Source organism: Poecilia reticulata, chromosome 14 (assembly GCF_904066995.2).
Source record: "Poecilia reticulata chromosome 14, P_reticulata-male-v2, whole genome shotgun sequence".
Classification (NCBI taxonomy): Eukaryota; Metazoa; Chordata; class Actinopteri; order Cyprinodontiformes; family Poeciliidae; genus Poecilia; species Poecilia reticulata.
In genome coordinates, this window is record NC_088843.1 from 19,666,164 (window position 1) to 19,693,711 (window position 27,548).

Below are 27,548 nucleotides of genomic sequence, written 5' to 3' on the forward strand. Positions count from 1 at the left end.
CTCCTCTGCAGCCTCTGAATCATCCACGCTCCTTTGTGGGGATTCCTGAACTCGAGTGTCCACTGATCCGCCATCTGACCTAAATTCCAGCTGATCAGCAGGAGGTAAGAGGCTCAAAAACACTTTGCTGTCCTCAAAAGACACTTCAAGGCAAAATTAAGACATCAGGTATAAGTACAAGGTACAAGTGCTTCAAGTGCAGAAGATAGAGTGCTCCTGTTTAGTCCTAATGAAATGTATCCCTACTGTTGCCGTTTCGTGGTCATCATCTGTGTTAGAGTAAATACTTCCTCTCCTGTAATCCATTGTTTCTGCGTCACACTGAAGTGATTCCTGTCTGTTTTTTTGGCTCTTTCGGGTCTCCTGGACGCCGTGTAGAAAATTATGACGCCATATTTTCTCGCTTTAGAGGAAATGCATTTCCCTTGTTGTGAGTGAATGATGTTGGCTACGTGATCCATCAGAGCCAGATGCTATTAGCTCCTGAGAAACTGCCACATGTTGTTTATAAAGTCTGATTACCAAGCACAGAGTGAGCAGGGGGCTTTTTGTTTGCGGTACTTTGACTCTTATTTTCTCGCAAAACGATTATTAGATGGAGTGAGTGGATGTAAAAGTTTCAGGGTGGCAGCTCTCGAGGACTGGACTTGAAATAATACCACTACAAAACGTCTGTGCTTTGCCTTTTTTTGCATTTTGGCACAGTGTATGGTCAGATCCCCCGTACTGTGATTTGCTAAATGTTTTGGATTACACTTGCACTTTCACATCACAAAATACATCTTCTAGGCAGATGTTTTTTTTCTTAAAATATTCAGTTTTCTGTCTTAATTTAATAATTCTCAGTAATATAGGTGTTGATACTTAGATTTCAAAGATCTTCTCCATTCAAATAAACCTGAGGTTCAGAGTTCAAGGGGTTAGAGGACATAAACGAAGTAAACCACCAAATCTTATATCAGTCTGGATGAAAGACTAATTCCATCAAACCAAACTGCATAATGTGTTTTCAAGTGTATCTACACAATTAGAATGATTTTACAAAAAAATTAAATTGCATCATGTTACCTGTATCAGGAAAATTTTTATAGAAAAGCATCATTCTCTGACAGATGCTGCATCCAGAATCAAATATTGGACACAAACTGGAATAAAAGGTTATTGAAGGACCATATGAGCAGCACCGAGGCAGATCAGAGAGTCCAGTGGGGATTTAGTGCATCTCTACACATTCCTCTAAGCTGATATTTACACAGAAACGGGCTCATCAAAGGAAGTGTGTCATAGAAAGCCTGAGCTGTGATAAACCCACCTGCCTTCAGATGGAATCAGTGAAAGGAGAATCCTTAAAAAAAAAGGTTTTGTAATGAATCAGACCTTATTCTCTTGTTCAGTAATGCGTCATGCACACCAGAGAGTTTAGCTTTTCATAATAAAAACAAGACTTCAAGAGCTGCAACATCACTCCATTGCTGGACTGAGGTTTGGAAGATCAAACTGGCTGAAAAAAAAAAGACAACCTGCCCATGTTCTCCAAAGAGGCAGGATAAATTGGGGAAGTGGGCAAACTCAAATGCTCACTTATGAACAAAATTCTACTCCAACAATTACCTATGAAGTCCCCATATAAGTTTCTGGGAAGAGGACGTTTGATGCTGCAGTCCGGTGAAGTTTAGCTATTTCATTTCTTTACGGTGACATGTTCCAGAAACAGCTTAGAAATATTATATCTCAATTGGTGCAACAGTGGTTATTTGCTCAGATTGTCTAACTCCAGATATTTTTCCATCGCTGCTACCATCGTTAGCATAAAATCCCCAAAACACCCTTCACTGCAGGCAGAAACAGAGTTGCCGCCGTTTGGCCCTCCATCGTGCTCATCTAAAGCATTCTTCATCAAGACCTTGCAAAGGAAATCCTTATTCTGTCTTTTTTTCCCCTCATTGTCATGCAGTCGGTCCAGTATGAAGTCTTCAGGGGCAGATCAAGAATCCAGGGAATTCCTCATTATCTATCAGAGGTAGTTCTCAGAAAACACGAGCACAAAGGTCATGACGGTTTGTTACCATGGCGTCAGCGTTTTAAGGTCCTGGCATCAGTGACAGCCCGCCACGTATATTTAAAATACCAAGAAAAATACAATTTTAGAAATAAAATTAAAATTAAAATGAGGTTTTTTATAATAAAGAACTGAAAAGCATAATCAACAACATATAAGAATCAGATTTCCTTTCATTTTGCGCAAAGTTAATAGCTAGTAGGCAACTTCTTAGAAATTCAGATTAAACGAATCATCACTTTTGTTGGAGCAACACTTGTATTCAGTTATGCTATTTTTGATATTTACAACATTTTCATAAGAACTGAAGGTGACAGTTAATTGATGGTGCTATAAAACGCCTCCGTGTGCCTGGAAAACACATAATACCTCTCGGTGATTGATGACAAGTTTATTCAAGTTTATCTGTGCTCCGGCTGGTATTTTGTTGATGTATCTTTGGACTCTTTGAGATTGGAAGGCCTCCTTGCCAGCACCCTAATCTTTAGCTCCCTTTACAGATTTAAAGGTAGTTCTGGTTTTTATATTACTTCTAATAAAGCCCCACAACTTTCCTGCCCTTCATCCACATTTACACAGAGACTTGTACTGTCTCATACTTGTATTTATTGTTTAGATCGGGCCTCAAAAATCCAACCCGATCCGGCCCGAGCCTGTAGGAATTGTCTACAAGTCTACTCCTACCCGACTAATTAACATTAATTGAGTCCCAAGTAAGCCCGACGTATCGTTTTAAGATTTTGCTGCGTTTGTTTTTAGACCACCCTTTAAATTAGCAAAGTGTCTCCTGTTTGTTTTGTTTAACATCCTCCAGCTCCATTTTGCTGCCTGTTGTTACCGTATCGTGAGTCGAGTGCAAATCATCTGGGATGTGTGACTGAATGGAGCGGAGCAGGGTGAGGCTGTGTGTGCACGCAGTACGCTTCGGGTGGGTTTGGGTAAGGCTTGGGCAGTAAACCTAAACTCTAGCTGTATTCTTGTAAACACCAAATCTGTTTTTACCATATAATAGGCAGTCAGTTACTTTCACATAACTCCCCCCTAATGCCATTGTGCTTCACCATAACCTTAGAGCTTCTCCTCTCCGCTGTAGTTTTAATCTTGACCCCTCACCAGCTGGATCATCTAGCTGAGGTCCAAATCTGTGGAGTGATGTGGAAAATTTCAGAACCTCAGTTTCAAGAACCTCACAGCTCCTAAAGTTGAATAAATGGTCTCTGAACAGCATGTTAGCAACAATGCTAAAATCAGAGTCTTGATTTAGGAACGTCAGGTCACAGATGATTAGCTTCATCTCCAGCAGAAGTAGGTCATGAAGAAGAAGCTGATTAATTAAGATTTTGCTAATGGCTGCGTTATGGGGTAACTGGCTAATCTTTCTCTTCACGCAGATTTGAGCTAGTAAATATGTTTTTTTCTACAATTGAATAATTTTTCACTTTGTCTGACGGTAATATATTCCGCCTGCTGCAGCACGATGCCTCTCTGCTCCGCTCCTCGTACAGAAGGAGGATCAGATGCTACCGCACCCTGGAAAGATACACTTTGAATTCCAAGTAATGAGCAACTCTTGCATGAGAGCAAGAGACTCGGAATTAGGTCAAGTCTCCCACCCCGTCGTAGCGTTAAGGGGTTCAAGCCACGCTGGAGGATCTGAGGGTTACAGATTGAGAAATGACAAAATGTTGAACTTTCAAGTTGCTGCATATTTTGTCTTTCTGAGTTGATTTGAAGAACAGTTTGATTCATATGAATTGCTATTCTGTCTGATGTTGATAAGGCTATAAAAGCTCTTCATGGCCTGTTCTGGTGATTCGGTTCTGCAGCTCAAAATTCGTCCGCAGAAGCAACAGCTGAATCAAAAAATCTTTTTTATTTTATTTTTTGTTTTTCTTCACCATCTATTGTTTGTAGCACCTTATCTATTCAGGATCGAAAAGGGGGCTGATCATTCTTTTATAGTTTTCTTTTTTTTCTATTAATTTGTTGGATGACATTTCTCAAAACAAACTTTAACCCTTTCATGCATGAATTATGATCATTTCTGTCAGATTTTTTTTCTCCAAAATTTGTTTTTATTTTCTTAAGGCATAAAAATACGTAAAAAAAAAAAAGTAAAAAATAAAATATTTTTTATTTAATTCTTTTAGGTGATCAATTGTAATTTTCTCCAAATACAAAGTTGTTATTTCAAAAATACATCAGTAGTATTGTTTTTTAGGGGTGATCTGATGGCACAATATTTTTGTTTTTTACCTGCAAGAGTCGTCTACAGTAGAAGGAGGGACCGAGTCTGTTAGCATGCTTTTTTGTCTGTCGGCCATATTGGATTTAACAAAAATCATTTCTTGCATTTGCAGCTGATGGCCAGTAGTTGATGGTGTATTTTATGATGCATTAGTGTCCACTTCAGGGGTCTGTGTGCATTTATAACATAAAAATCCACAAGAAGCACAAGGAAATGGCTCTTAGATAGCTGTCCACTGGAGTGAACACTGTTATCAAATCCAGCTTACAAATGTGCAGTTTTGGACACTTGACGCTGACATTTGAAACTGTCGTATTTCAAATGTGGTTCAGAAAGCTGCCACCTGCACAGCCATCAGAACCCGGCTCCTTCTCCCACTATCTGTGCTGGTTGGATCTCAGCGTTATTAATGGCTCCATTAATTTTACAAAGGTCTCATTTTGTTAGTGCCATAACACAGGTTTAACTTTTAAATCAGACACAGAGAGACTCGGAGCAGGTGAAAGAATAATAAATGGTATGATAATGTGCTGACCTTGCTGTAGTCATGAATAATTGCTGTGAACGTGTCATTTATATTTCAGCCTTATTTGCACTTTGCAGAGTGGGCCGAGTCATCGCTGTTAAAAACACTTCTAGGGATAAAACCAGGAGCCGGACAAAAGCTAGCAACTGGACCTGAGGAAATTTAAGTTTCAACAAAAGTACATACGATAAAACGTGTTTCTTCTTGTCATTACTTGTGCCTGTAGACATGACATCTATTTTCACTTAAAATGAAAGATAAAAAAATGAAGGTAATATTTAAAATAATGGAGTGTTTATCAAGTAAAGCTTGAACAGATTTAAAATGGACTGGTGATCGAAAGCGTGTAATTGGTTTAATTAACATCATAAAATCATTCAAAGCAATGTTCTAAGTTGATAAAACATGACAGCAACCTTTACTGTGTTTTATCTGCAGGTTATGAGTTAGTTATTAACACGTTGTACCAAAACAGACTGATATTAGCGTTAGCTTAGCACTTTTTTTTTAACAAGCTCTTTATGCATTTTAGTTTTGGGGTGCTGACCAATATCAAAGCTTGATGACACGATGAGGCATGAATGCGTCAAGATGTTGCAGAAAATACTGATTAGTTTCTTATTGTCTCGGTTCTGGACTGACTTTCATCTGAACTTGTGTTTTGGTCATAAGCCCTTTTCTTTCTCTGTAGTTTCTCTCCAGCTTTTCCTCGTCCTCTTCAATCAGCCTCGTGTTTGTATATTCTCCCGTGTGTCATTGTTCTCTGCTGGATTCTTGCGTCTCCCTCTTTGTCTGTCCACACGCTGCCTCTTTGTCTCCTTTCAGTGTTCCTCGTTCTACTGAGGCGTCCTGTAAACGTTTCGGACTTTGCGTTAAATCGTTGTACAACTGCCACACTCTTGTCTGCGCTTCGATCCTCCACTTACCTTACAAACCAGGACACTTGTACTTCTGATGTATGTCTGACTTACTTTTAAATACACCAACAATACTGAACACAGTGTCTTCTTCAGGATCGAACAATTGCCACAATGAAGAAAGTTGTTATCGGTTAGAGCTCGCGGCTCTTAAGGCCGAGTTACAGTCACGCTTTTTAAAGTTTGCATGGATGGTGAACGAGCAGTGTGGTGGCTTTTATTCGTGACGCGCACTTTGGTGCAGTTTGAGTGAAAGACGGCGCGTGAGCTGTGCAGAGTTACAACAAATTCAGAGGTGCCTTTGGCTCATGGCCACTTCAATGTGTCAACTATAAACCTATTTTTATGTGCCATGTATTTACTTATCTAAAAAAATTGACTTTTTCAGTGTTTAACCGGCTGCTCTCCAATCAGGGCAGATGAAGCAGAAATTTGTCCAATCTTCGTCAAAAGCCAGTATATCTGTTTCTGCTTTAATTTAAAACTGATCAGTCAAGATGCAGGTAGTAAAAGTAAAGCAATGTCATGTGATTCTTAATTACAGAATAGTGAAATTTTAATGTACTTTTTTAAGCTGTCTTGAATTTTGGAATTTAGCTAGTAACGAAGTAGGCTTCTCCACTTTTAAAGTTGATAAAATCCCATGTTTACAGGCCTTTTCACAGTGTATTTGGCTGTATATTACAGCCACAGTGTATTTGGTCATTTCGTTTAGGCCGCCTAAATATTCCCTAAATTCTCGGTACTAATGCTGCAGTCCTCAGCGTCAGGTAAAAGAAAACGTTCTTGTACTTTTGATGGCAGGGAGTTATGCATTTGCATAAATATTAATGAAACATCTGGCAGCTGCAGGGCATGTGTTATCTCCTTGTTATCGTCTAATGTATTTTTAATTATTGCATATTACTAGTTAGGCACCATCCATGAATGTAACCAAGGGCTCTGGAGCCTCCAGAGTTTCCACAACGAACATTTTCACCCGACATAATCGCGCCTCCCGTCGCTGAGCTCAGTTTATGTTACAAGCCTCTGTGAAGCTTGGTCTACCTTGCATAAGTGAGCAGTCCTCCTGGCATCAGCCACCAGCAAACACACACACACGCACGCACGCACGCACACACACACACACACACACACACACACACACACACACACACACACACACACACACACACACACACACACACACACACACACACACACACACACACACACACACACACACTCCAGGCGCTGTTTTGTGAGTCAGTGCACCTCAGTGGTTTCTCCGTGTCCTCCCCTGAGTCTTTGATTGTAAATGAGCTAAACCTTAATGTTTGCCAGGCTGTGGTGGCAGTGGGGCGGGGCGAGTGGGGGTAGGGGGCACCCTTCCTCTCATCTTTAAGCCCTCTGCTCTCCCGGGCGTTCCCGTCGTCTCACCAGGTCCAAACGGTGAAGTCATACCTTCCAAGGGGGCCTGTTTTTGTGCAGTGTCTGATGATGTCACCAGCAGCCAATCAACATGTAGCACAGCGCGAAGAAGCGCGAGTGTGTGTTCGTATGTCGGTGTTAGTGTGTGTGAGCGAGGGGGAGAGGGTGAGGTGACGGTGGGTGAGAAATCACAGCTGGGGGAAAAAAAAAATTAAAAATCGCTCAGTTATATCTACTATCTGCTTCTTCAAGCTTTTTTTTTTTTTTTTTTTTACAAAAGCAGAATCATATCAGAACCCTAATCTTTCTGATAGGATTTCTCTCATATTCTTTTTAAGAAAGCTAAACGTTGCTTTGTGTTGATATTAACCTTCTCCAGTGTTTTACGGGTGGGGAGGTCATTCACAATAAGAAGTAATTATGCAATAAACACTTTGATCGTAGCATGATGAAAGCAGTTTTCTTCCATTGAGGGAAGCCTATGCTGTATCTTTTCATGCCTGTGTATTGCTGCTGTAGGATGTATTTCAAAAGCTCAGAGCACTGGAGAGTCTATGGTCACAGCTTCAATAGATATTTAATTATCAGAGTAGTTTAATTGTTTGGTGCTGCTCCATGACGAACAAACACTAATTGCAACACGGAGACACGGAGGACCTTTTGAGTTTGTTTTTTTGTTGTTGTTCTTGAGAAGCTTCTTTGCTTCAAAAATACTTTTTCTGTTCTACTTATACTAAGTTCTTTAAGATGGTGCAGCTGGTTTATATTCATAAACGTTTTTTGGTTCAGATGGGGAAAAAGAAAAACAACTAATTTTACATCCCGTCACATCAAAATCCACTTTGGTGATGCACTGAACCAAGGATTGGCTCTGAGTTACTTGGGGAGAGGCTTTGGTAACAGTTGCTATGGTAATTGCACAGCATTGCTTATTGACCTTATTTTCTATAAAGTTCTCAACCATTTTGAATAATGTTTATTGACTTGCTCTAACATCTTCTCCTTTTTTGTGTTGATTAACCTGTCAAGCTCATTTAAGCTATTCAGAAATCCTTCAGTTCTCTTTTTCAAATCAAAAAATGTTTCAACAGCTTCTGAAGACCAATATATTTGTCACAAAGCAGCGGGGTGTTAGGAATAGTTTCTGCATTACAGTGGGCCCTTAAGTACCACAACTGCATTTTCTTCTAAATATTTTCTTTCTAATCTGTGAATAGATGGATTTTCCTCAAATAACAGAAAACCCAACAGGAAAATCCGCAAATCAAGTGAATCCTCCTCCAACAAATACTTGTGGATGTCTGACGAATCCAAAGTAACAAACAGCTGAACTTGTTCACAAGCAAGTAGAATCTCTCAACCAATAAGTAACTATACTTAATCCTACTTCGTAGTTTAGCGTTCCTCTGAATTCCTGTTAGATTTTCCACTAACTTCCACGGTAAAAGCTGTGTTACCCAAAATGCTGTGCACCACATTTTAGACCTATCCTTCATGCTCTTAGTCATTCAGATACTTTGTTTTGGTCTCGTATAGTGGTGAAGGCTCGGTGCTAACATTTGTGACAATGATCACAAATTTTTCGCAGGAAAAGTTGAGAAAAAATTAATTTTAGATAATTAGCTTTGCCTTTTCCTTGTTAGAGTGGGATTGTTGACTTTGGTTGCTTGATGTTGTTTTGGTTGATGGCGCATATTTAAGAATGTGTTCTCATGTTTCCACTGGTTTAAAAGTAGCTTTGTTTTACACTTCTTAAATTAATTTATCTAAAATGAAGGCCTTAAAATGTCTTAAATTCATTGCAGTAAGTTTAATTTAATTTTTTCTCACGGGACTTTACTGTTTCCCAAAAAGTCTTGAGTTGCCCGCAGGTATCTTCACTGCGTTCAGAGACCTCTGAGAGATCTTTTCTGTTTTGAAGAGACCCATTCAATACCCCCAATTTTGTGAAGCCTTTAAACTTTTCACAGGAGAGAACAAGTTGACCCAGCAGATCCTGAGAGCTAGCGGAAACATTGAGACGAAAGGGATTACAGAACAGATAACTGAATTTATCGGTCTCATTGATCAACCTGTCCCTCTGGTCAGGAACTAGGTGCTTTTTTCCTTAGCGCTGTATTAGAGCTACAGACTGAAACAGGGATGAAGTCAAGTGAAGTCATTTTTGAAAAATGTTCTGGATAAAAAAAGGAACATCACTGTAGTCAATAACATAATGATTGATCCGGTTTGACATTTTTGCATAGGCTTTGCTAGGCGGCACACAGAGACGCTTTCTGTCTCAGTTCATAGAGAGATAAATGACAAAGTTCTTGTTCTGTTTGCCGTCTTACTCTTTCGGTTCTGAAGGACATTCTTTCAGCTGCTGAGACACTTGATTAGATGCGTTGACTTGGACGATGATACCATTCATTCCTTAAGCTGAGCCATGTTAGAACTGGCATGGGAACAATAGAAGGATTCAGATTCAGAGAGAGGACGTTCAGCGCTTCATACCCCAGTTCAGAGTGAATTCTGTTCAGAAAGGGTCAAAGGTCGAGGTATTTCTGAATGTCCAGACATTTACGCCACACTGCTTCTCTGCTGACGCCTCTCCGTGCTCTTGGAGACAAACAGGATGAAAGAGCTTCTGTTGAGGCATCGTAAGTGGTTTAAATTACTCTTACTGATCTTGCTACATCCTCCCCTCTGCAATGAATTTCTCACTTGCTCACATGCTGCTCAGATTGCTGAACTTGTGAAGTGGCATTTCTCACTATATCACTCTCTTCATGGGGGGAACGTCGTTCTTTTCTCTTTTAATCTGAACTAATCGCTGCATTTCCTATCGAATCACAGAAGATATCCTAACCACAGAATACCATACCTGGTTGGTAGTCAAGAATATTTGTGTTTACTGTGCTTGGCATTAATATATTTGGTGGGGCAGAAGAACTTTTAGTATTTTATAAAACCATTTGATATAGATGAGAAGAGACGAATTGGGAAATGTCTTTTTCCGAGGGATTATTTGTGCCACTATCCCTGAAAAAAGCATCCATAAAATTACCCTTCGAATGGTGGGTCAGACAATAAGTAGACTGATGCATATCTTGGTAAGTTTAGTCTGACTTGTACACTTTGTGTCCCAGGTGCCCACGGAGTGCGAGAGGAGCCCCAGTTTGTGAAGGCACGCGCAGGAGAGAGCGTCATATTGGGATGCGACGTGCCTCACCCGCTGAACGGAAAGCCCTATGTGGTGGAGTGGTTCAAGTATGGAATGCCAATCCCTTTCTTCATCAACTTTCGCTTCTACCCTCCTCATGTGGACCCAGAATATGCTGGTAAATGCCCAAAGTATCGTCACGCCGATGCCTTTTTAGCACAGACAAGGAAAATGGAGCGTCTTAAGTCAAAGTGATAGGAGTAGAGACATTTTTGGTGTTTATATTTTCTCTTCTGGATGAAAGAAATTGATCTTTTCTTTATATACAACTAATGTTTTTACTCATTTATAGCTATATATTTATGACAGCGCTCACAGACTTCTTCAAGAAAGGGCATTAAGCTTCCAGTCTGATAAATCAGCTGTGATTTCTTTAGTCTTGGGAGACCAGCGATTGGCCAATGCGTTCACGAGAAACCAATATAATCACCAACCTTATTTACTTATGTGACTCTTAGGACAAACAAAAATTGTCCTAAAAAGTCAATTAAAATTTGGATTGGCAGATAGGGTTTTTTAAAAACTGGCGATCGGTTAGAAAACTGCAATCGCTGCACGCCAACAATGAACCCATATCGATTCGTAGAAACTATATATGCATTTAGATATATTTATATCGCTCTTCTTTTTCTGCCTTGCTTTGATGTAAGCATTTTGTCCAAGCTGCCTGATCAGCTCTGCTCTCCCCTGTGTGAATTATGACAGCATAAATGAGATGACATTTCCTTAAGAGGCAGCAGCTCTTTCCATCCCACATTATTTATGTGCAGTAGGGGTCTGATTGTATGTCTTAGACTCGGGGAGTTTTATCACGCTTCTATTCATGTCAAACTGGAGCACATAAGTTGCCATTTCAGGAGTGTGAGATGGATTCAGCAACCACCAGGACTTCAGCTATCTAGATACCAAGCATTATGAGATTACGTAACAGAGTGATGTAGCTGGTAGATGTCATGCTTTGCATTTCAATGGCGATCTCTCTGGGGTTTAATAAACATGCATTGTTTTCAGTTGTGAGCTGCAGCCCCCTCACCTAGAAAATAAAATAAAAAATAACTTTCCTACAGGATCCGTTTGTTGATCATTTTAAATTGGTAGCCAGTGCAGTGCATACCTGCTTTTGTAGTCAGTTGTGAGGAAGCATTTTCCATTAAACAGTGTTTGCAGAAGTGGAAGTATATTCACGTTCATCCTGAACAAAATATATGTCACATGTGTCGAACTCAAGGCCCAGGGGCCGAATCTGGCCCACCGTAGCTTTCTATGTGGCCCTCTAGACTCCAGATTACATCAATTACTTCCTCCAGTTTTTCACAAATCTGCAAAATTCCTGAATATCAACAGATGCTCACATTTTCCCCCTGAATTTTACGTTCTTAAAATTGGCTGAAAACATTGGGTTTAAGTGACTGCTGCCTCAGCCTTACATGATGTCAAGCTATAGTCCGTGATCGATATGCTGAGTAATAAAAGTTACGTTTAGTATCATACATTAGTGAAAATATCCTTACAAATATTTCTACACAAAGTCTGTGATTTGATTTTGATTGTAAAAAAACAAACAAACAAAGAAAAACACAAACATCCACAAAATCCTGGATGGACTAACCAGTGTGAAAAGATGTTCAATATTTAATTGTAAGAAATGCTTATTGAATACTGATGCAGTCATTTATTTGCATTTTAACAGCTTAGTGGGTTTTATCAGTACATTCTGGCCCTTTAAGAACATTCAGAAATGAGTTTGACACCCAAGAATGTGTGCTTGAAATGCAGGGTTTACCCAGAAACATGCTAACCTTAGAGGACAAGGCAAAAAGGCAACAAAATAAAATACAATCAAAAAACTATTCATTTTATTATATTAAAAAATATATTTTTGCACTTACACAAATACAAATGTGCATTTTGTACATTTTGTAAATCATTCTACTTAGTTGCACATTTCTTTGGAGTACGCTAGTTTTAGTAACTGCACAGTATTTTATGGTGTAATTTTGCTTTTGCTTTCAATTATTTTTAATATTTATATTTTATATTTTTATTTTTAAGACAAAAAAATAAAAATATAAATAAAACTTCAGCCAAATCCGAATTGGCAGATCGGCCTTGTTAAAGATCAGTGATTGGTCAGAAAGTCGGTGTATCTTTTCTAAAAAGAGTTCAGCTGAGTTTCAAATTAATTTCTTTTGTCACTTTTACCATCTGCATAAAGAATAAAAATAAAAAAACACCCCATAAAAGGTTTCTGTTTCCTTAATCTACCAGTATTGTCCAGTTTTACCTCAATGTGGAGGTGAACCCGATAACGTCTGCATCAAATTATCCGCAGTGTCGACCTTATCTGCAATGAGACACATTTTTACTTTTAACACAAGCGATTCCAATCTACAGATCTGTTTGAAAGCACACCGATTGATTCACCACTGTCTGTATCAGATAAAGATGTCAAACACTTCCTGTCTCACCTGCAAGAGTTACGCTGCAGATTAGAACATCGCTGGAAATAAAGACGATTTGCATAGACCTGGAATATCGTCACACACACTATGAAGCACAGCATCAAGATGTCTTCAGGGAGTGAAGGTGGCTGGCAATGAACCTGTCTGAAATACAGAATCACTACCTGTGAGAAACACCAGACTTTGTTCTGATTACGCCTGTGGATTTTATGGCAGCACATGCTGAACTCCTGGGTAACTCCTCCTGCAGTAACCAGCGAAAATTTATCTGAAGAAGCCATGCTATTTATTTTATTTTATTTTACTTTTACAGTCCTTTCTCTGTTCTAGTGAAGTTTGTACAGGTCAGTAGAGAAGTGGAGGGGAATCGACTGGTAAGTCGATTGAAGGGAACTCAAGCGATTGGGACTGAGAAAACCAGTATTAGTCAGGCTAACTAATTAAACAGCTTCATTTTACAAGGGAGCATAAAGATTGGTCATGTTTTTTTGGTCATGTCATGTTTTTCTAATAATAATTTTTAACATATCTTTATTTTATCCTGAAGTTTCACTTGGGCTTTTTTTTAATCTTCTTTTCCTTTCTAAAGAATACAACTCGATTGAACTTAAAATTTGTCTCCATGTTAGATCCATAAAGCTTTCCGTGTCGTGTCATGCTATGCGCTAACATGTAGTCATTTAGCAGATGGTTTTATCTGAAGTGACTCACACAGTAGAATCAAAATGAAAGCTTCAGCCACTCCAAAGTAAAGCAGAACTACAGGTGGGACAGGAACGTGTCTGATCGTTAAAACACGTTCCTGTCTTAACGATCAATAGATGAAGCGCTCCCTGAGAGATTAGTTTTTAATTGTACACTGGACTCTCCCTGGGATATCCATGACCTGATACCGTTGGGAGGCGTTTTTAAAATAAAGTCCTGGTGACGTGTCAGTGAACATTTTTTCAAGTGACCACCTGTTCTTCTTAAGTAAAGATAAACCTTTATTGGCCTTTGCCACCTCTAACTTTACCTCGCTTTTCGGTAAGGAGTAGCTACATATAGTGATGTCATATAAATCATGAAGTCAAACATATCTTATCAAAACTGACTCGCAGATGCTGGATGGACTGATTGTTGCTGTAAAAGGCTCTGAGACATTGGAGTCACATAAGAAATGCTCATTTCTGAGCATCATGTTATAATGTTATTCTCTCATCATAAACACACCCAGATTGTTGCTTTTATTCTTTTATGTATGTTAGAGAAATTCTTGAATCTCCCATGGCAACCGTTCAGTTGTGAAAAACACCTGGATGGACCGAGCGCCTCCTTCCAGGTGCAGGTCTTCCTCAGAGCCACAGTTTCCAAGCTCCCGGCTCTCTGAGCACCTCTGCCCTGCATCTACCCTACTCAGCTCCTTCAGACTAGCCAACAGCAATTAGCAAACACCCGGTGGAACTGGGGATCTGCTGAGTTCATCATATGAGCTGCTTCTCAGTGAGATGCTGGTAAAAACGTTAAAGGGTTGTTAGAGCATGCGACAACTTCCTGAAGGCGGAGTTTCAGAAAGAGCAGGAGCTTTTAAAGAGGCCCAATTTCAATGCGTTAAATTACAAAGTCACATTTCTTTTTAGTCATATTTGATTTATAGAGCATTTTTATAAACAACTGAAGGTAACATAGAACTTGATTGTGCTATAAAATAGGACAATGTGGCTGGAAAATACCTAACACTGCCCCTTTAAGCGTACTAAGGTTCTAAACTGAGCTGGTTTCCTATTATTCTCAACACGGGTCAGGTATTTTGAGCCCACTAAACCCTGCTGTTGGTTTAACATGTTTGATTTCCTTCCCAAGATAGTTTGAGATTATTGCTATTGTCTGTTAATGACTCCCCCCCTCTTCTCCGTCTTTGTTGCACATATGAAAGAGACTCTATGACTTCAGTCTCAACCAGCACATATCCGTCTTCTCTTATTTGCTCTGGTAAACGTTCCTCGCTGGTAGAAAGAACTGGATGTTGTTTGAGCTGAATAATTATTGTTGTGGGATTACACGCCGCTGAGTTCATTACTGAAAGAAAAGGCTTTTAAGTTTGCCCACACTGGATTTTGTGTGTGATAATGACATAATTGTGACTTTGTGCGGTTAATGGAGTGTGGAGACAAAACAAGGCCAGTGAGATTTTAGAGTGTTCGTTTTTAAATGCCACCAAAACCCCTCGGTGACTTCTAACCACAGTCGGTGCCGTATGCAACCTAAATGGATCTTTCTGTTTTTACTGGTGCCTTTAATTTTACTGCTGCAGTCAAATGACATGCAGGCATTATGCAGTGATGCCGCTTTTATAGAATGAAGCGGTCCTTTGTGCGCTCTGCACGTCATCGTCGTATCTTTGAGATGGCGACTTCGATTTGCTGCTGTTTTTTGTGTCATGAAAAGCGCTGTTGAATATTTTAGACCTTACATTAGTAGCACAAGTGGGGAATTTTCCAATCAATGCTTTTCCTTCAGAGCCAGTTACCGGGGGGGTTCCATTCAAATCTGTTCCCTGTCTGCTAGCGTTGGTTGCTGATATTTACATTTTCCTGAAACACAAATGTGAAAACTGCACTTTGTAAATACAGTTAAGTTGTATTTTTGCAGTGTTATTTATAAAATATTAGAATTACCCAGAAAAAACAACCAATAAGCATGTGACCTGACCCGCAGTCTACACCCCAACATCATACGTTTCTTTCCCCATCTACCTTATTCTGCATAACAATACTGTTTTGGATCGCTCTACCTGCAGTGTGTTTAAAATCTAATTGTCTGCTTCACATGAAGCGCCGTATGAGATCAATAAAACTGCTGAGCATGCAGCGCTGCTGGTTTTGATCAAATAAGGAGTCGATTCAGAACGCAGTCAGGCAAAGCAACGATATCAGGCCAACACCAGAACCACAACTGTCTGACACAAAGCCAAAGGCGATCGCGTCAGATGAAATTCCTGAAGCCGAGGGAGAGCGGTTCTCCCTAACGCACTGCCTGACAAAAAAAACACAAAACAAAACAATAAAAAAAAATTGAGATGAAATAAAATCACGTCAGGTGTCTGCACTGCACAATGTAGGATCACACGGATAAAGGAGTTTGCAGTACCACCACAATACCGGTCCATTGTCAGCAGAGTGCGGCCTTGAAACAAGCAACAATTAAGTGTGGATTGGAAGTCGTAAAAAAAAAAACACAGAGTTGAAATCTGAGCTGATCTCACATATTTGAAAGATTTAGGGACCCGGATGCCAACATGAGCACGTGAGCAGCAGCCCACAGATACACACAGGTTAAAATATGTCAAGTAAAGCTTATTGGTTTAGCACATTTCAACAAGAAAGCGGTCAAAGGTGCTTTACATGATATAAACATAACACCATGTGCAGACAAAAGAACATTAAGTTGCTGTGGCAAAAATAAAGGAGCAATAAAAAGTTGCAATGCAGACTAGAATTAATCAATGTTTCAGTTTTTACGAGTAAAAGGCAACTATGATTTAACTCTGAGCTCAGAGTTTCAACTGCTTTGCACTTTTCTGTACGTTTGTTTCCAGACTAGTGGAGCATAGAAGCTTCTCCATGTTTGGTTCTGGTTCTGCGGATGCAGAGCAGACCAGAACCAGAAGACCTGGATGGTCTGATACAACAACAACAACAACAACAACAACATTGAAGACAATAGAAAATGTATTTATTGAAATAATTAGCTAGTTGCAGGAAAGCAGACAACTAGTGACTTATTACTTCAAATATAGATGCTACAACTTGGTGTCATGAACACAATTAAACATAATAGCAGTTATTGATGTTGTTTTTTCTTTGGCTTTGGGTGTGCTACTCAAATGTTTTCATGATCTTGTCAGTATCTTGTCAGTTTTCTAGTTTTCTTATTTTCAATGATCATCAGTTTATGGCTGCAGTGTTTTGTTGCAGTCCCTCGCCTTGTTAAAATATCTCAGGCCTTCTTTGCAATATTTCACAGCAGCCTTCAGGGGAAACTTAAGGTTTAGCTATTACCACATGTGATTTTTTTTTTGTCCTGCAGAATTTAAAGCAAGCCAGGCAGCTTACAGAGCCGCGGTGTCTCCCAAGATCTCGTTATCAGCCCCCCCTGAGCTTTCAGGGATCAAGGATCCTTGTTCAGGGTTTCATAAAGTCCCCTGGTAGTAATAGTTTAAACTCTCAGGCCACACAGTTAATTGGTATTTGTCTGCAGCTATACGCCATTATCAATAAGCAAGCCACAAATATGGTAGTGTTTTACACCAGTTTAAGTCCATTTGTTCAAAACCCAGACATAAACATCTTCATGCCTTTTAGTTTTAGCAACCTGACAATGTCTGGATATTTCAGAATGGAAATCAACCAACTTTTCACAGTGATTTGAATCATTTTGGAAGAATTGTTAAAAAATGTAACACATAATAGAATGCTACTCCGTCTTTGGTAAGCTTGACCTGTCTGCTGTAAACGGGTGGAGAACGCGTCTGTGGAAATGTCCAGAGGTGTTTAAGGATTTTGTCCCCGTATAGATTTATTCTTCTTGGTTAAAATTAAAGCAAATTCAAAGTACACTTTTTAAAGTGAAAAATTGTTTACTAAAAAAATAAATATGAAGATATAGCTAATAGGCAACCTCAAAACTGACACTACCATCGAGCAGAGAATGTTGTCCTTTGCTGTGGGGTAATTTTGACCCATTCTTCATTAATCAATAATTGTTTTCCTCTTAGAAAATGAAATAATCACAGAAAAGGGAATTTTCCATTTACCTGGGTTTTTCTTTGGTAATTTGATTATCAGAAACATTAAACATTACTTTTTCCCAGCATTTTATGTTGTTCGTCTGCTGTCTCTTTAATCCGTACTACTTTGTATAGAGTTAAAATCAAAAATTTAATGGTACTTTCAGTCATGCTGAGAATTTTCTCTTTGGTATTTTACAACCATCTGCAGCTGAGGGAACTCTCCACTCTCAAAAGGAATCTTAGAAGATAGTTTACAGCGAGCCACACATTAGTAGCGTGTTCATGTAGACTCACTCGAGCGTGGGTTCTCATTTGCTTTAATGCTTTAATACATCAAGTCCAATAGGGGATCCAGAGAAGAGACCGTTAACACTCAGCCAATGAGAACTGAAAAGGCCAACTGAAACCAAATTATCTTTAAACAAACATTTTTAGTGTAGTCATAATCAGCGTTTAACGCTCATTGGTGTGAAATAAATAGCCTAGCATAAATAAGCAGCAAGGCAAGGTCTGGTTTCAGTCACAAAGAAAACATCAGTGAATGGAAACCAGACAAATAGAAGCTCATAGTTGACTTAATGGTTTTCCTTTTGGTGCAGATATGTTATGTGAAACTACACTGCAGGCAAATTTGTTGTTTTTTTGTTTTTTTTTCTTTTGCCAATATGCGACCTATGTCTGACTTTTTCATAGCTGTTTGAACAGCTCACTTTGGACGTCTTCACTTTTCCAAAAATATCCCATTTCTGCCATTTCCATATGTGATACCAAGTCAGATTTGCTACTGATCATTTTCAAAGGATCAGCAGACTAAACTGGCATATCGCATTTTATCCAACTTTTAAGTCTAGCGTCTTATTTTTGCACCAGAAGAAGCAAGACTCTGTAAATCCGGATGTAAAACAATGGCTATGAAAGAAGTCTGTGTCAGTGAAGAACATTACGTCACAATCCCACCACATCCAACCAAACTTCTTTACAGAAGGAGCAGTCAAAGCTCCACAACACTGTGTTCATTAATATTAGTTGTGCTTTTTCTTTATTAACAAGTTATGATGTTGTGACATAACATTGCTGGGGAACTTTAAAATCCATCCATTATCACTTCTATAAACATCGCGCCGCTGTGTGACATCGACGTTTTTCTTCTTTTTGGTTGGAAACTGTTAACACAGAAGTTTGATTCCAATTGTATCTAAATTATCAGCATAAATGACAATGCAAAAAAAAAAAAACAGATTTCAGAAAAAAATCTGAATCTGACATAAACTTCCCCGGTGTCACACATACTGCCACACATACTGTATGTTCTTAGCTTTCTGCATTCCTTAAAATTAGGTCATAAAACTCTAAAATAATCAAGTCTCGACATTCATGCATGTCTCTTAAATTGCCGCGAGAAACACCCTCCAACTGGGCAGTGAGGGGATCGATGCTGGAGCTCTGGCAGCCCTTTGTTTTGCCTTCGCTTCCATCTGTTTTGATCCAGTTGCCTGATTGCCTGGAGCCACTTGGTAACCCCAGCCTCAGCTTTTGATCTGTGATCTGTAATGGTGGAATCCAGCTACTCCTGACTCTACTTACCAGCTCCAAAGCTAATATCTGTCCTGATGGATTGTGAGTAACCCCAGGGGTTACCATCCATCTTAAGCACGTTGTCATGTTGGCTTCTCCCCATCCCTCTGAGGGAGTAACGACCTGTCCTTGCCTGAGTGCGTCTGTTAAAATAGAGCACCACACTCATGGAAAACAGGGCATCTCAGGGATACTTAAATGATAGATTGCTCCGAGTATCCAACTGCAGCTTTGATGTCTGATGTTTACACTCCACAGTGTCCTTAGAAACAGGCTTTATGTTTTGTGATGTTTCAATAAGACACTGAGACTTTACTCTGTGATCCCTGCATATTTATATCCAAATGCTTATTCAGTTTTTGCCTGGTACTTTGCGTCTCTCGTCTCTATAAATAGACCTCGTCTGTTCATCTGTCCATTCATTTCCCTTTAACTTCTTTGACTATCTTCTGTAATTCCTCCCCCCAACTGTTCGTGCTTCACCGTTTCCCTCTCCGTTGACACCTGATCTTCTGTTTCGTCCAGGTCGGGCCATTCTGCACGGCAAGTCGTCCCTGCAGATAGAGAACGTGCGTTCAGACGACCAGGGCTGGTACGAGTGTAAAGTGCTCATGCTGGAGCAGCAGTATGACACCTTCCACAACGGCAGCTGGGTGCATCTGACTGTCAACGGTAGGAAACATCGGACATCATGATATTTAAGAACCCAATACCTTACTGGTTGCTCCCACTCTCTCCCTCTCCAAGATAACAGACCTCTCGTGAAACAGAAAACAACTGAGGAGTACAACTCTAGAGGCATTGTTCTGCATAGAGTTGTACTTCTCTTACTCCAATCAGAACTAAATATCCATCCCCTCATTTACCAGCTGAAAGCCTCCATCATGCTCTAATCAGGCGCTCTAGGACACTTGTTACTGTGGTAACACACACGGTGTATTATCCTGTATGCGTTGCTGGTACCTACCCCTGGGGTCGTGGCACATTAACTCAGTTTCCTCAGAGTTTCTCTCTTCCCTGCATCCCTTCAACTCACCTCTGCTGCTCTCTGTTCTGCGTGAAGCCTCGGGTTTCCTCTGCCTCTTTCTACTTCCTGTCGTTTCTCCCGTGCCCTTCAGCGTTCTGTCACTAAACCAGACATGACCTGCGGCGCTCTAGTCACATGACATCAGCCTGTGGTGTTGCTACACCAAAAACCACTGAGATCAGCTCATGCTTTACAGGCCTGTCACAATACAAATTTAAATGGATGACAGATTGTCCCATAACTTATTGTGATAGTTTGTAAATCTGAAGTTTTAAAATTCATTGCGATAAACAATAATGTTGTTTTGAGATCATTTTCAGTTAACATAATGAAAGTATGTATCGCCTGTCACGGCGATACATTTTATTGGATGGCAAATTGTCCCAGAGGTTTTTTCAATAAACACAATATTGTTGATTTAAACAATTTTAAAATAATATATTGATAATCGCAAAACAGTGTAAGTTTGCCATTAAAGACTAAAAGATGTTGTACAGAACAACTCAATCTTGAACTGGAAGACATTTTAAAGATAAAAAATAAAACACAACTAAAAACAAACAAAAAAAGGAAATAAAAATCATACACAACTGAAACCATAAACCGAATGGATTCTAAACAAAATTGCCCTTCAAAAAATATTATTCATCAGAAAAGTAATTATTGAGCTCATTTTGATTTATTATGCCAATAATTGAATAATTGCTTGCTGCGACAGGCTCAATGCTTTGTGAGCAGCCAACATGCAAGCACATCTATTATTAGTCTGGCTCTTAAACAAGATGTAATGGTGGATGCATTTTGATGTCATTATTCTTTACTACATGTTCTGACAGATATATGATTTTAAATTTAATTCCTGAGAATAGTTTAGTGCTTATATGGTGTCAGTACAACACAACCAGTCAGAACCTCAGAGCACACATCCTCGCTCAGTGGTAACTCTCCTCAAAGCTCTGCTAGCACCAGGAAAACCGTCTGCATCACCTGGGAAACGGCATCACCGGTTTGTTTAAGCTTTTCTCCTCTTTCCACGTCACAAAAACATGGAAAGTTCTTCTTATGAGTTCTGCCGATAAGTTCTTAAATGCTAAGGGTTCTGCACTTCTATTTATAGTTGCTCGCCTGCAATCCACATTTCCCCATCATTGTCAAACATCATGGCTTGTCCGTGATTACACCCAGCACTTAATCTGTCAGCCTCGTTGTCACTGAAGAGTAAGTGCTGCATATAGATTTCTGTTTAGATGAAAATAGATTAGAGCTCGTGCTTCTCCTCGTCAAACTGACACCTCTTCTTCTTCTTCTTCTTCTTCACGGTCGTCACAGTCCCTCCAGACTCAGTTACCTCTGGTTGGACTCCACGTGGTGCTGCCTAATAATGTTGATCCCGGTTCTTTTCCTAAGGCCTCAGCATGACTAAACACCCCACTGGGTTTTAGCGTAAGCCACAATCTTAAATGCTTCAGTTTTGTAAACCTGATCTGGCAGCTAGTTACGATCAGTTGTTCAAGTTTTCCCAAATTGAATCTTGCCTTTAAAAAGGAGTACGACTCTGCTTCAAAACGTTGGTGTCTCACTTTATATGCTAACTGAAATTAAAACGTTTTCACGTTTTAAAACTTACAGAAAGTAAGTGAAATAAAACTGGGATTTTTTATTTTATTTTTTTTGCATGATGTCTAGTTTGGTTTCTGTTAACCTCATTGGATCTTCACTCCAAATAGAATAACAACATTCAGAAGCCTGGAGTTATGAGTGTGATTTCCACTGTGTTTTAGCCATATTTCTGGCTATGTCTCCCTTCTGTGTGTTAGGCGTCCATAGACGCTGGAGAGTCTCGGTCAGCCAAAATAATAATTGTTAAAAAAAAAAAAAACAATGTTCAAATCAGAGAACTATATTTATAATGCAAAAGAAAAATATTTCTGTGATTTTAGTCCAAATTTAATTACTGTTTTTTTCTGACTATAAGCCGCTACTTTTCCCCCACGCTTTGAACCTTGCAGCTTACAGCCCAGTGCGGCTTTCCTGTGGATTTTTCTTCAACCGCCAGGGGTCGCTTTAGCAGGAAGTGAATCATTGGAAGTCACAATTGGAAATCAATGCTAATTTTCATGTAGAACAAGCGCATGCTAGCAGCAGGTACGACGGAGAAATTTCTTCAAACCCATATGATGCAGCTTTTAAGTTGAGGGCTGTCGATCTGGCAGTATAGGAGGGAAATAGAGCCGCTGCACGTAAGCTCGCCGTGAACGAAACCATGGTTTGGCTTTGGAGACGGAGGGCTGTGTCCTTAATATATCCAGCAGATTTATTGCAGCACTCTGTTTGAGAGCGGCGGAGATATCAGCGGCTTATATATGTACGTTTCCAGTTTTTAAAATTTTATTTGTTGGTGCGGCTTGTAGTAAGGTGCGCTCTATAGTCTGGAAAATATGGTCATAAAAAAGAAAAAGAAAAGATGCATCTAAATTAACAGTCATGCTAATGTACATGCTAATGAATTTACAATGAATTTAATACGTATGTACATCTCATCAGTGTGTTAGCTGTCGTATATGTTGTGTCCAAGTTTTTATAAACTTCTGTCGAGTTCATATTTAAGGTTACATTATGTATTTGTGCTACATTGTTATGTTATCCACACTTTAATGCACACTCATCTTCATTTTGCAGTTTACAGTTTCCTATATGATACATGCTTTATTATGTTTTGATCTGGTTACTCTGTTAGACGTTGCAGGGTCACATGCAGTTTGCTGTGACACAATGTGAGGCCTGGAATTAGCGCTCTGCCCTGGCTCATGGCAGCGCATGGAATATCATGTTAGCATATGAGAAGCTATGGGATTATGCTTGTAAGAAGATTAGCTTCAGACCTAAGTTGATTAGTCTGAGATTTGAATGTTGGTTTAAATTATGTTTGAGTTACAGATGATATCATCATGTAAATGCAGATGGAGCAGAGTTGAACTGGGGTAAAACAGAGAGATTAAGTATATTTTACTGTTTTTGGCTTGGACGATAGCTCGCTAGTTATGAATAATCGCCCCTTTTTATAATCCCAGCTATCCTGAGCAGACCAGAAGATCTAGTAAAAGGGTTTTACAAAACCGCTGCCGCTCTATAAAAAGCACAGTCTTTTACAGAAATATTACAAGGTTAATCATATGTTCAGTTTTGCATGCACTATCACAAAAAGACATCCAGTTTTGATAAATGTCTTTAATACACAACTTTTTTTCCCCCTAAGAAAAAAACATGTCATGTCCTTGAAGAATATAACACTCCAGGCTCACCTCTTTATTTCAAAATGTCTTCCATAAAGTCCATCTACAGATACTTCACGTGGGTCGGCTGCGAAACAAAGGATGGATATCTGGAAAGCTGTGGTGGAGGATCTGTGACGCTTTAACCCGTTCCTGTTCCCAAGGCTCGGGGAAGCTTGTTAAAATGCATAACATCATTGACTGTAAAATACCAGGACATCTTTAATAAAAATCCTGTGCATCCTGCCATAAAACAGAACATGTGTTGCAGTATGATAATAAACCAGAACATACAGCCAAATCAACATAAATGGTTCACCAGTTACTTCCCTGGCAAACTCAAGTCTCCAGTCCTCAATGTTGTAGAGAACCTGTCTGCTGATGTAGCACACAGGTTCTATAAAAACTATATATATCTATATTTCTTTCCCCTATGTTGTCTGCGAATGCACTTTGAGTTATGTGCTCACAGAGTAGCTGCATCCGTCACGGAAGTTACATGATTACCTTTGACCAGTCGTGGCCACGGAGCAAAGATGCACTGACTTTCTCAATCAGATGACTAGAAGAAGGAGACAATCGACACAGAGGGACGTTTTTTTATCTGTTTCAGCATAAAATTGTCTTGGAATTGACCAGGCGGACTTGGGTGACCTTGGATTAACTCTGACAAACTTAGATTAAGTCAAACCTTGTCAAACAGTCTGGTGAGATAAACAACTGCGCAGGTGGGATGATGGCATCCCATCTGCGCAGCCTGCGCATCCCACCTACAACTGAACTTGTCCTACACACTAAACTCGTCTCACTAAATTTGCTTTGCCCACACCTGAAACGGTAGGTAGTTTTCAGACCACGATTTCTCAAATGAACTCTTAAAAACTCAGTGAACATTCTAAACTGTACAAACTCATATTTGGGGCCTGTGTTGTGTTGCAGACACGCGGCTCATTTGGCACCATTGATAATTGACTTTTTCTTCTTTTTCTCTGACTTAGAGCAGAGGGCTTAGCACCCCTCTCTGCTCTAACCCTCTGAAAAGTTATAGAAGACCATGTTCTGTCCTGTTGGTAAATGACTGTCACACAAGGTATTAACATCAGGGATGATATCCAGTAGAATAAATCCACCTGAAAGGCTGGACTTTTCTTAAGATCTATGTGAAATTACATTACTGCAGCAGAAACCTTGGCAGACAAGTACACATCAACCAGAGAACCAAAATGAATTGTTTCAAATATATTTAATAAAACTATTCAAACCGTGAATTGTCTCAAATATGAAAGAGTCTCGACTCTTAACTTGATCCTTTGTGGGAGAGCCTCTGTCAGCATTTGAGCTTAAAGTCTTTGTAGTAAGCCCTGCAGTTGGATGTGGGCAGCTCATCCCATTCTTACTGGCAGAAGCTCTGAAGCTCTTTCAGGCTTGAAGGGAAGCATCTGTTCTTTGCCATCTACAGATCTGGGCTCCTTAAATTACAGGAACAAACTTTAATGGCTTTTATTTCATGCAAAAGTCAAATGCAATGCAGTAAAAGTATACGTGGTTTTAAAAAATATTGGAATTTTTTTTATTTTTCTTTTGTCTATGTGCTACTCGTACAAGATGTACTGAGGTTTGTGGACAAATTGTGAAAACCTAAGAGGTGTTGCTACTTCTGTCATCAATTGCACTTGTCAGAGGTCTTCAAAAGCATTTAAACAGACAGGAAGACAAAATATGCATAGTTCCTGCATTATGTTAGTCATGTAAGAATGGTCCCTACTGGTACCTCATGTAGTTCATGTCCTTCCTGTCCCGTGTCTCCTCAGCCCCTCCCACATTCACAGACACACCACCTCAGTATGTCGAGGCCAAGGAACGGGGGAGCATCACGTTGAGCTGCACGGCGTTCGGCAACCCAAAACCCTCTGTCAGCTGGCTGCGAGAAGGCAGTCGTCTGATCAGCAGTGCCAAGTATAAGGTAGATGTTGCGATCCATCTATCCACCGGGGATGTGGGCTTGTTTTTAGGATGGGTCTAAAATTGTTACTGTTAACAGGATAGACCAAATGACATGGATACACGTGCCAATGCCACATATTTATCAGTGAAAGTTGTTGCCTTCACATAATGGTACTAATGAAAGAAAGATATGCCATTCCAAGAGTATGCAGCAATTACGTCAAAGTCCTCTATGGCCAGGAAGTCATAACATAAGGATTATATGTTAAATAATCCTTTCCAGACCATAAAGAAACCAGATGCTGGCTGCATTAGACACAATTTTAGAAAACTGATTGGTCGAATCAAGAGTCATACACACAAACTCTATGACTCAGTAGGTTTTTCTTCAGGGAGACTCGGGGTTGAGTAGGTTTGAGTTGGAGCCCATACCATGGAGGAGATGATGGTGCGGTCTCAATCAAGAAGAAGAGAAATAAGAGAGGAAGACACGCACCAGGTCTTGAGGTGAGAATCAAACCCAGAACTACAGCCTCTGTGTGCCGGTTCTATCTAAGCGACGCCTGGACAGATTATGGTTATTAATGAGGATCCAGGATAATGCTTAAAGACCGGATCAGAAAGCGCTGTAACGCAGACAGACACTGGGTGGTTTATTTGACCTCTGGTGTTGGACAGAATCTTGTTTCAGCGGGGATCAGGAGTTCTTCTGCAAGGGAACGGAGAAGTCAATCCGCCTGGGATGACGGTCTGCGGACAGGAAGTCCTGTCATGTGCGCCGCCGCAAAATGACATGTCGCAAGCTGCTGATGTTAGGGAGAAACACACATACATCGAAGAGAAATAATCATTTAATATTATCAAATTTTTATGTTTGTGTTTGACTTTACTCTGAGTACACCAAATATATTCAATATATTCCCTGCCTCTATTTTATCTTTAGGCTTTATAAACCAGTTCAGTGACTTCTTTAGAGTTGACAACGGTGAACGGGGAATTTTATTTTGTCTCTTCTGTAAAAGAAAAAAAATCACAGTTCAAAAGTTTTGAATGTGTGGGAGAGGTGAGACGTGTAGATTAAGGGTTTATTGCTTGTTTCATAATTGATAACTGAATGATGTTTTTATGATGTTAAGCACCTTGAACTGCCTTGTTGCTGAAATGTGCCATACAAACAAACTAGACTTGACTTAAGCCAGGTGACTCCATAGCAATGACCTGTTTCTGAAAGCTGAACATTGTTTAATGCTTTTAGGTGTCTGATGGGAATTTGACGGTGCTATCCATCACCCGGGAAGATCGCGGGGCCTACACATGCCGAGCCTTCAGCCCCCAGGGAGAGGCCATTCACACAACAAGGCTGCTAGTCCAAGGTTGGTGCATCCCGGTTTTCACCGATTCACATTTTCACAAATTCCGTCGCTCTTGTGTATTTTTTTTCATCATTTGAACACAGACATAACGAGAAGCTGTCCACGCTGTGTTACCTTGCACCAAGAGAGTCATGGGTTTGAATCCCATCCTGGAGTTTGTATGTTTTTCCATGTGGATGTGGGATTTTTCCCTCTGGGTACTCAGGCTTCCTTCCTCAGTTCAAAAACATGACTTTCTAAATTCATGCTTGTTAGTCCTGTGCGTCTGTGTTGCTCTGTGATGGACTGATGACCTTGCAAGGCAACAAGCCCAATGACTGAATCCTTTCCATACACTTTTACAGTAAATTATTGGCCTTCATTCCTTGTGAAAATTCAGCAGTAGCTTATAATCATGTTTTCTCTGTATTTATAGTAGGGCTGAAACAATTAATCTGAGTAATCGTGACGACTACGTTATTGAAATGTTTGTCTGCAAATTTAGTTTTTGATTAATCTTTGTCTGGACTATATAGACTCAAAAAAGGCCAATATACTCTGAGCAATAAATAAGCCAAAACATGTACAACAGGAGAGTCTTAAACAGTACTTGTGTGCATCGCACTGTATAAATTTGGAGTCCACAAAGAGATTGTTATGGACATAAATATCATTGTTACGATAAGATTTGTTGCACAGCGCCGGGGTCTGGTCACAGTTCACGACTTTCCCGTATAATTTCTGGGAAACGCGGATTAATAGACGGCCTCCTGGAAAGCC

General features: G+C 39.8%; 1 protein-coding gene across 7 annotated transcripts in view; it reads left to right on the plus strand.

The window, feature by feature from the left end:
• The window catches only part of LOC103476218 (protein turtle homolog B), a 90,111-nt gene that overhangs the window by 18,483 nt on the left and 44,080 nt on the right, over positions 1-27,548 (plus strand). For 6 of the 7 annotated variants that reach the window (XM_008428396.3, XM_081615255.1, XM_008428389.3 and 3 more), the window contains exons 2-5: positions 10,292-10,483; positions 19,699-19,845; positions 25,284-25,435; positions 26,672-26,789. In XM_008428396.3, the coding sequence (XP_008426618.1) occupies positions 10,292-10,483; positions 19,699-19,845; positions 25,284-25,435; positions 26,672-26,789 (609 nt within the window). The remainder of the gene's footprint in view (positions 1-10,291; positions 10,484-19,698; positions 19,846-25,283; positions 25,436-26,671; positions 26,790-27,548) is intronic. The other variant, XM_081615254.1, reaches the window with a different exon arrangement.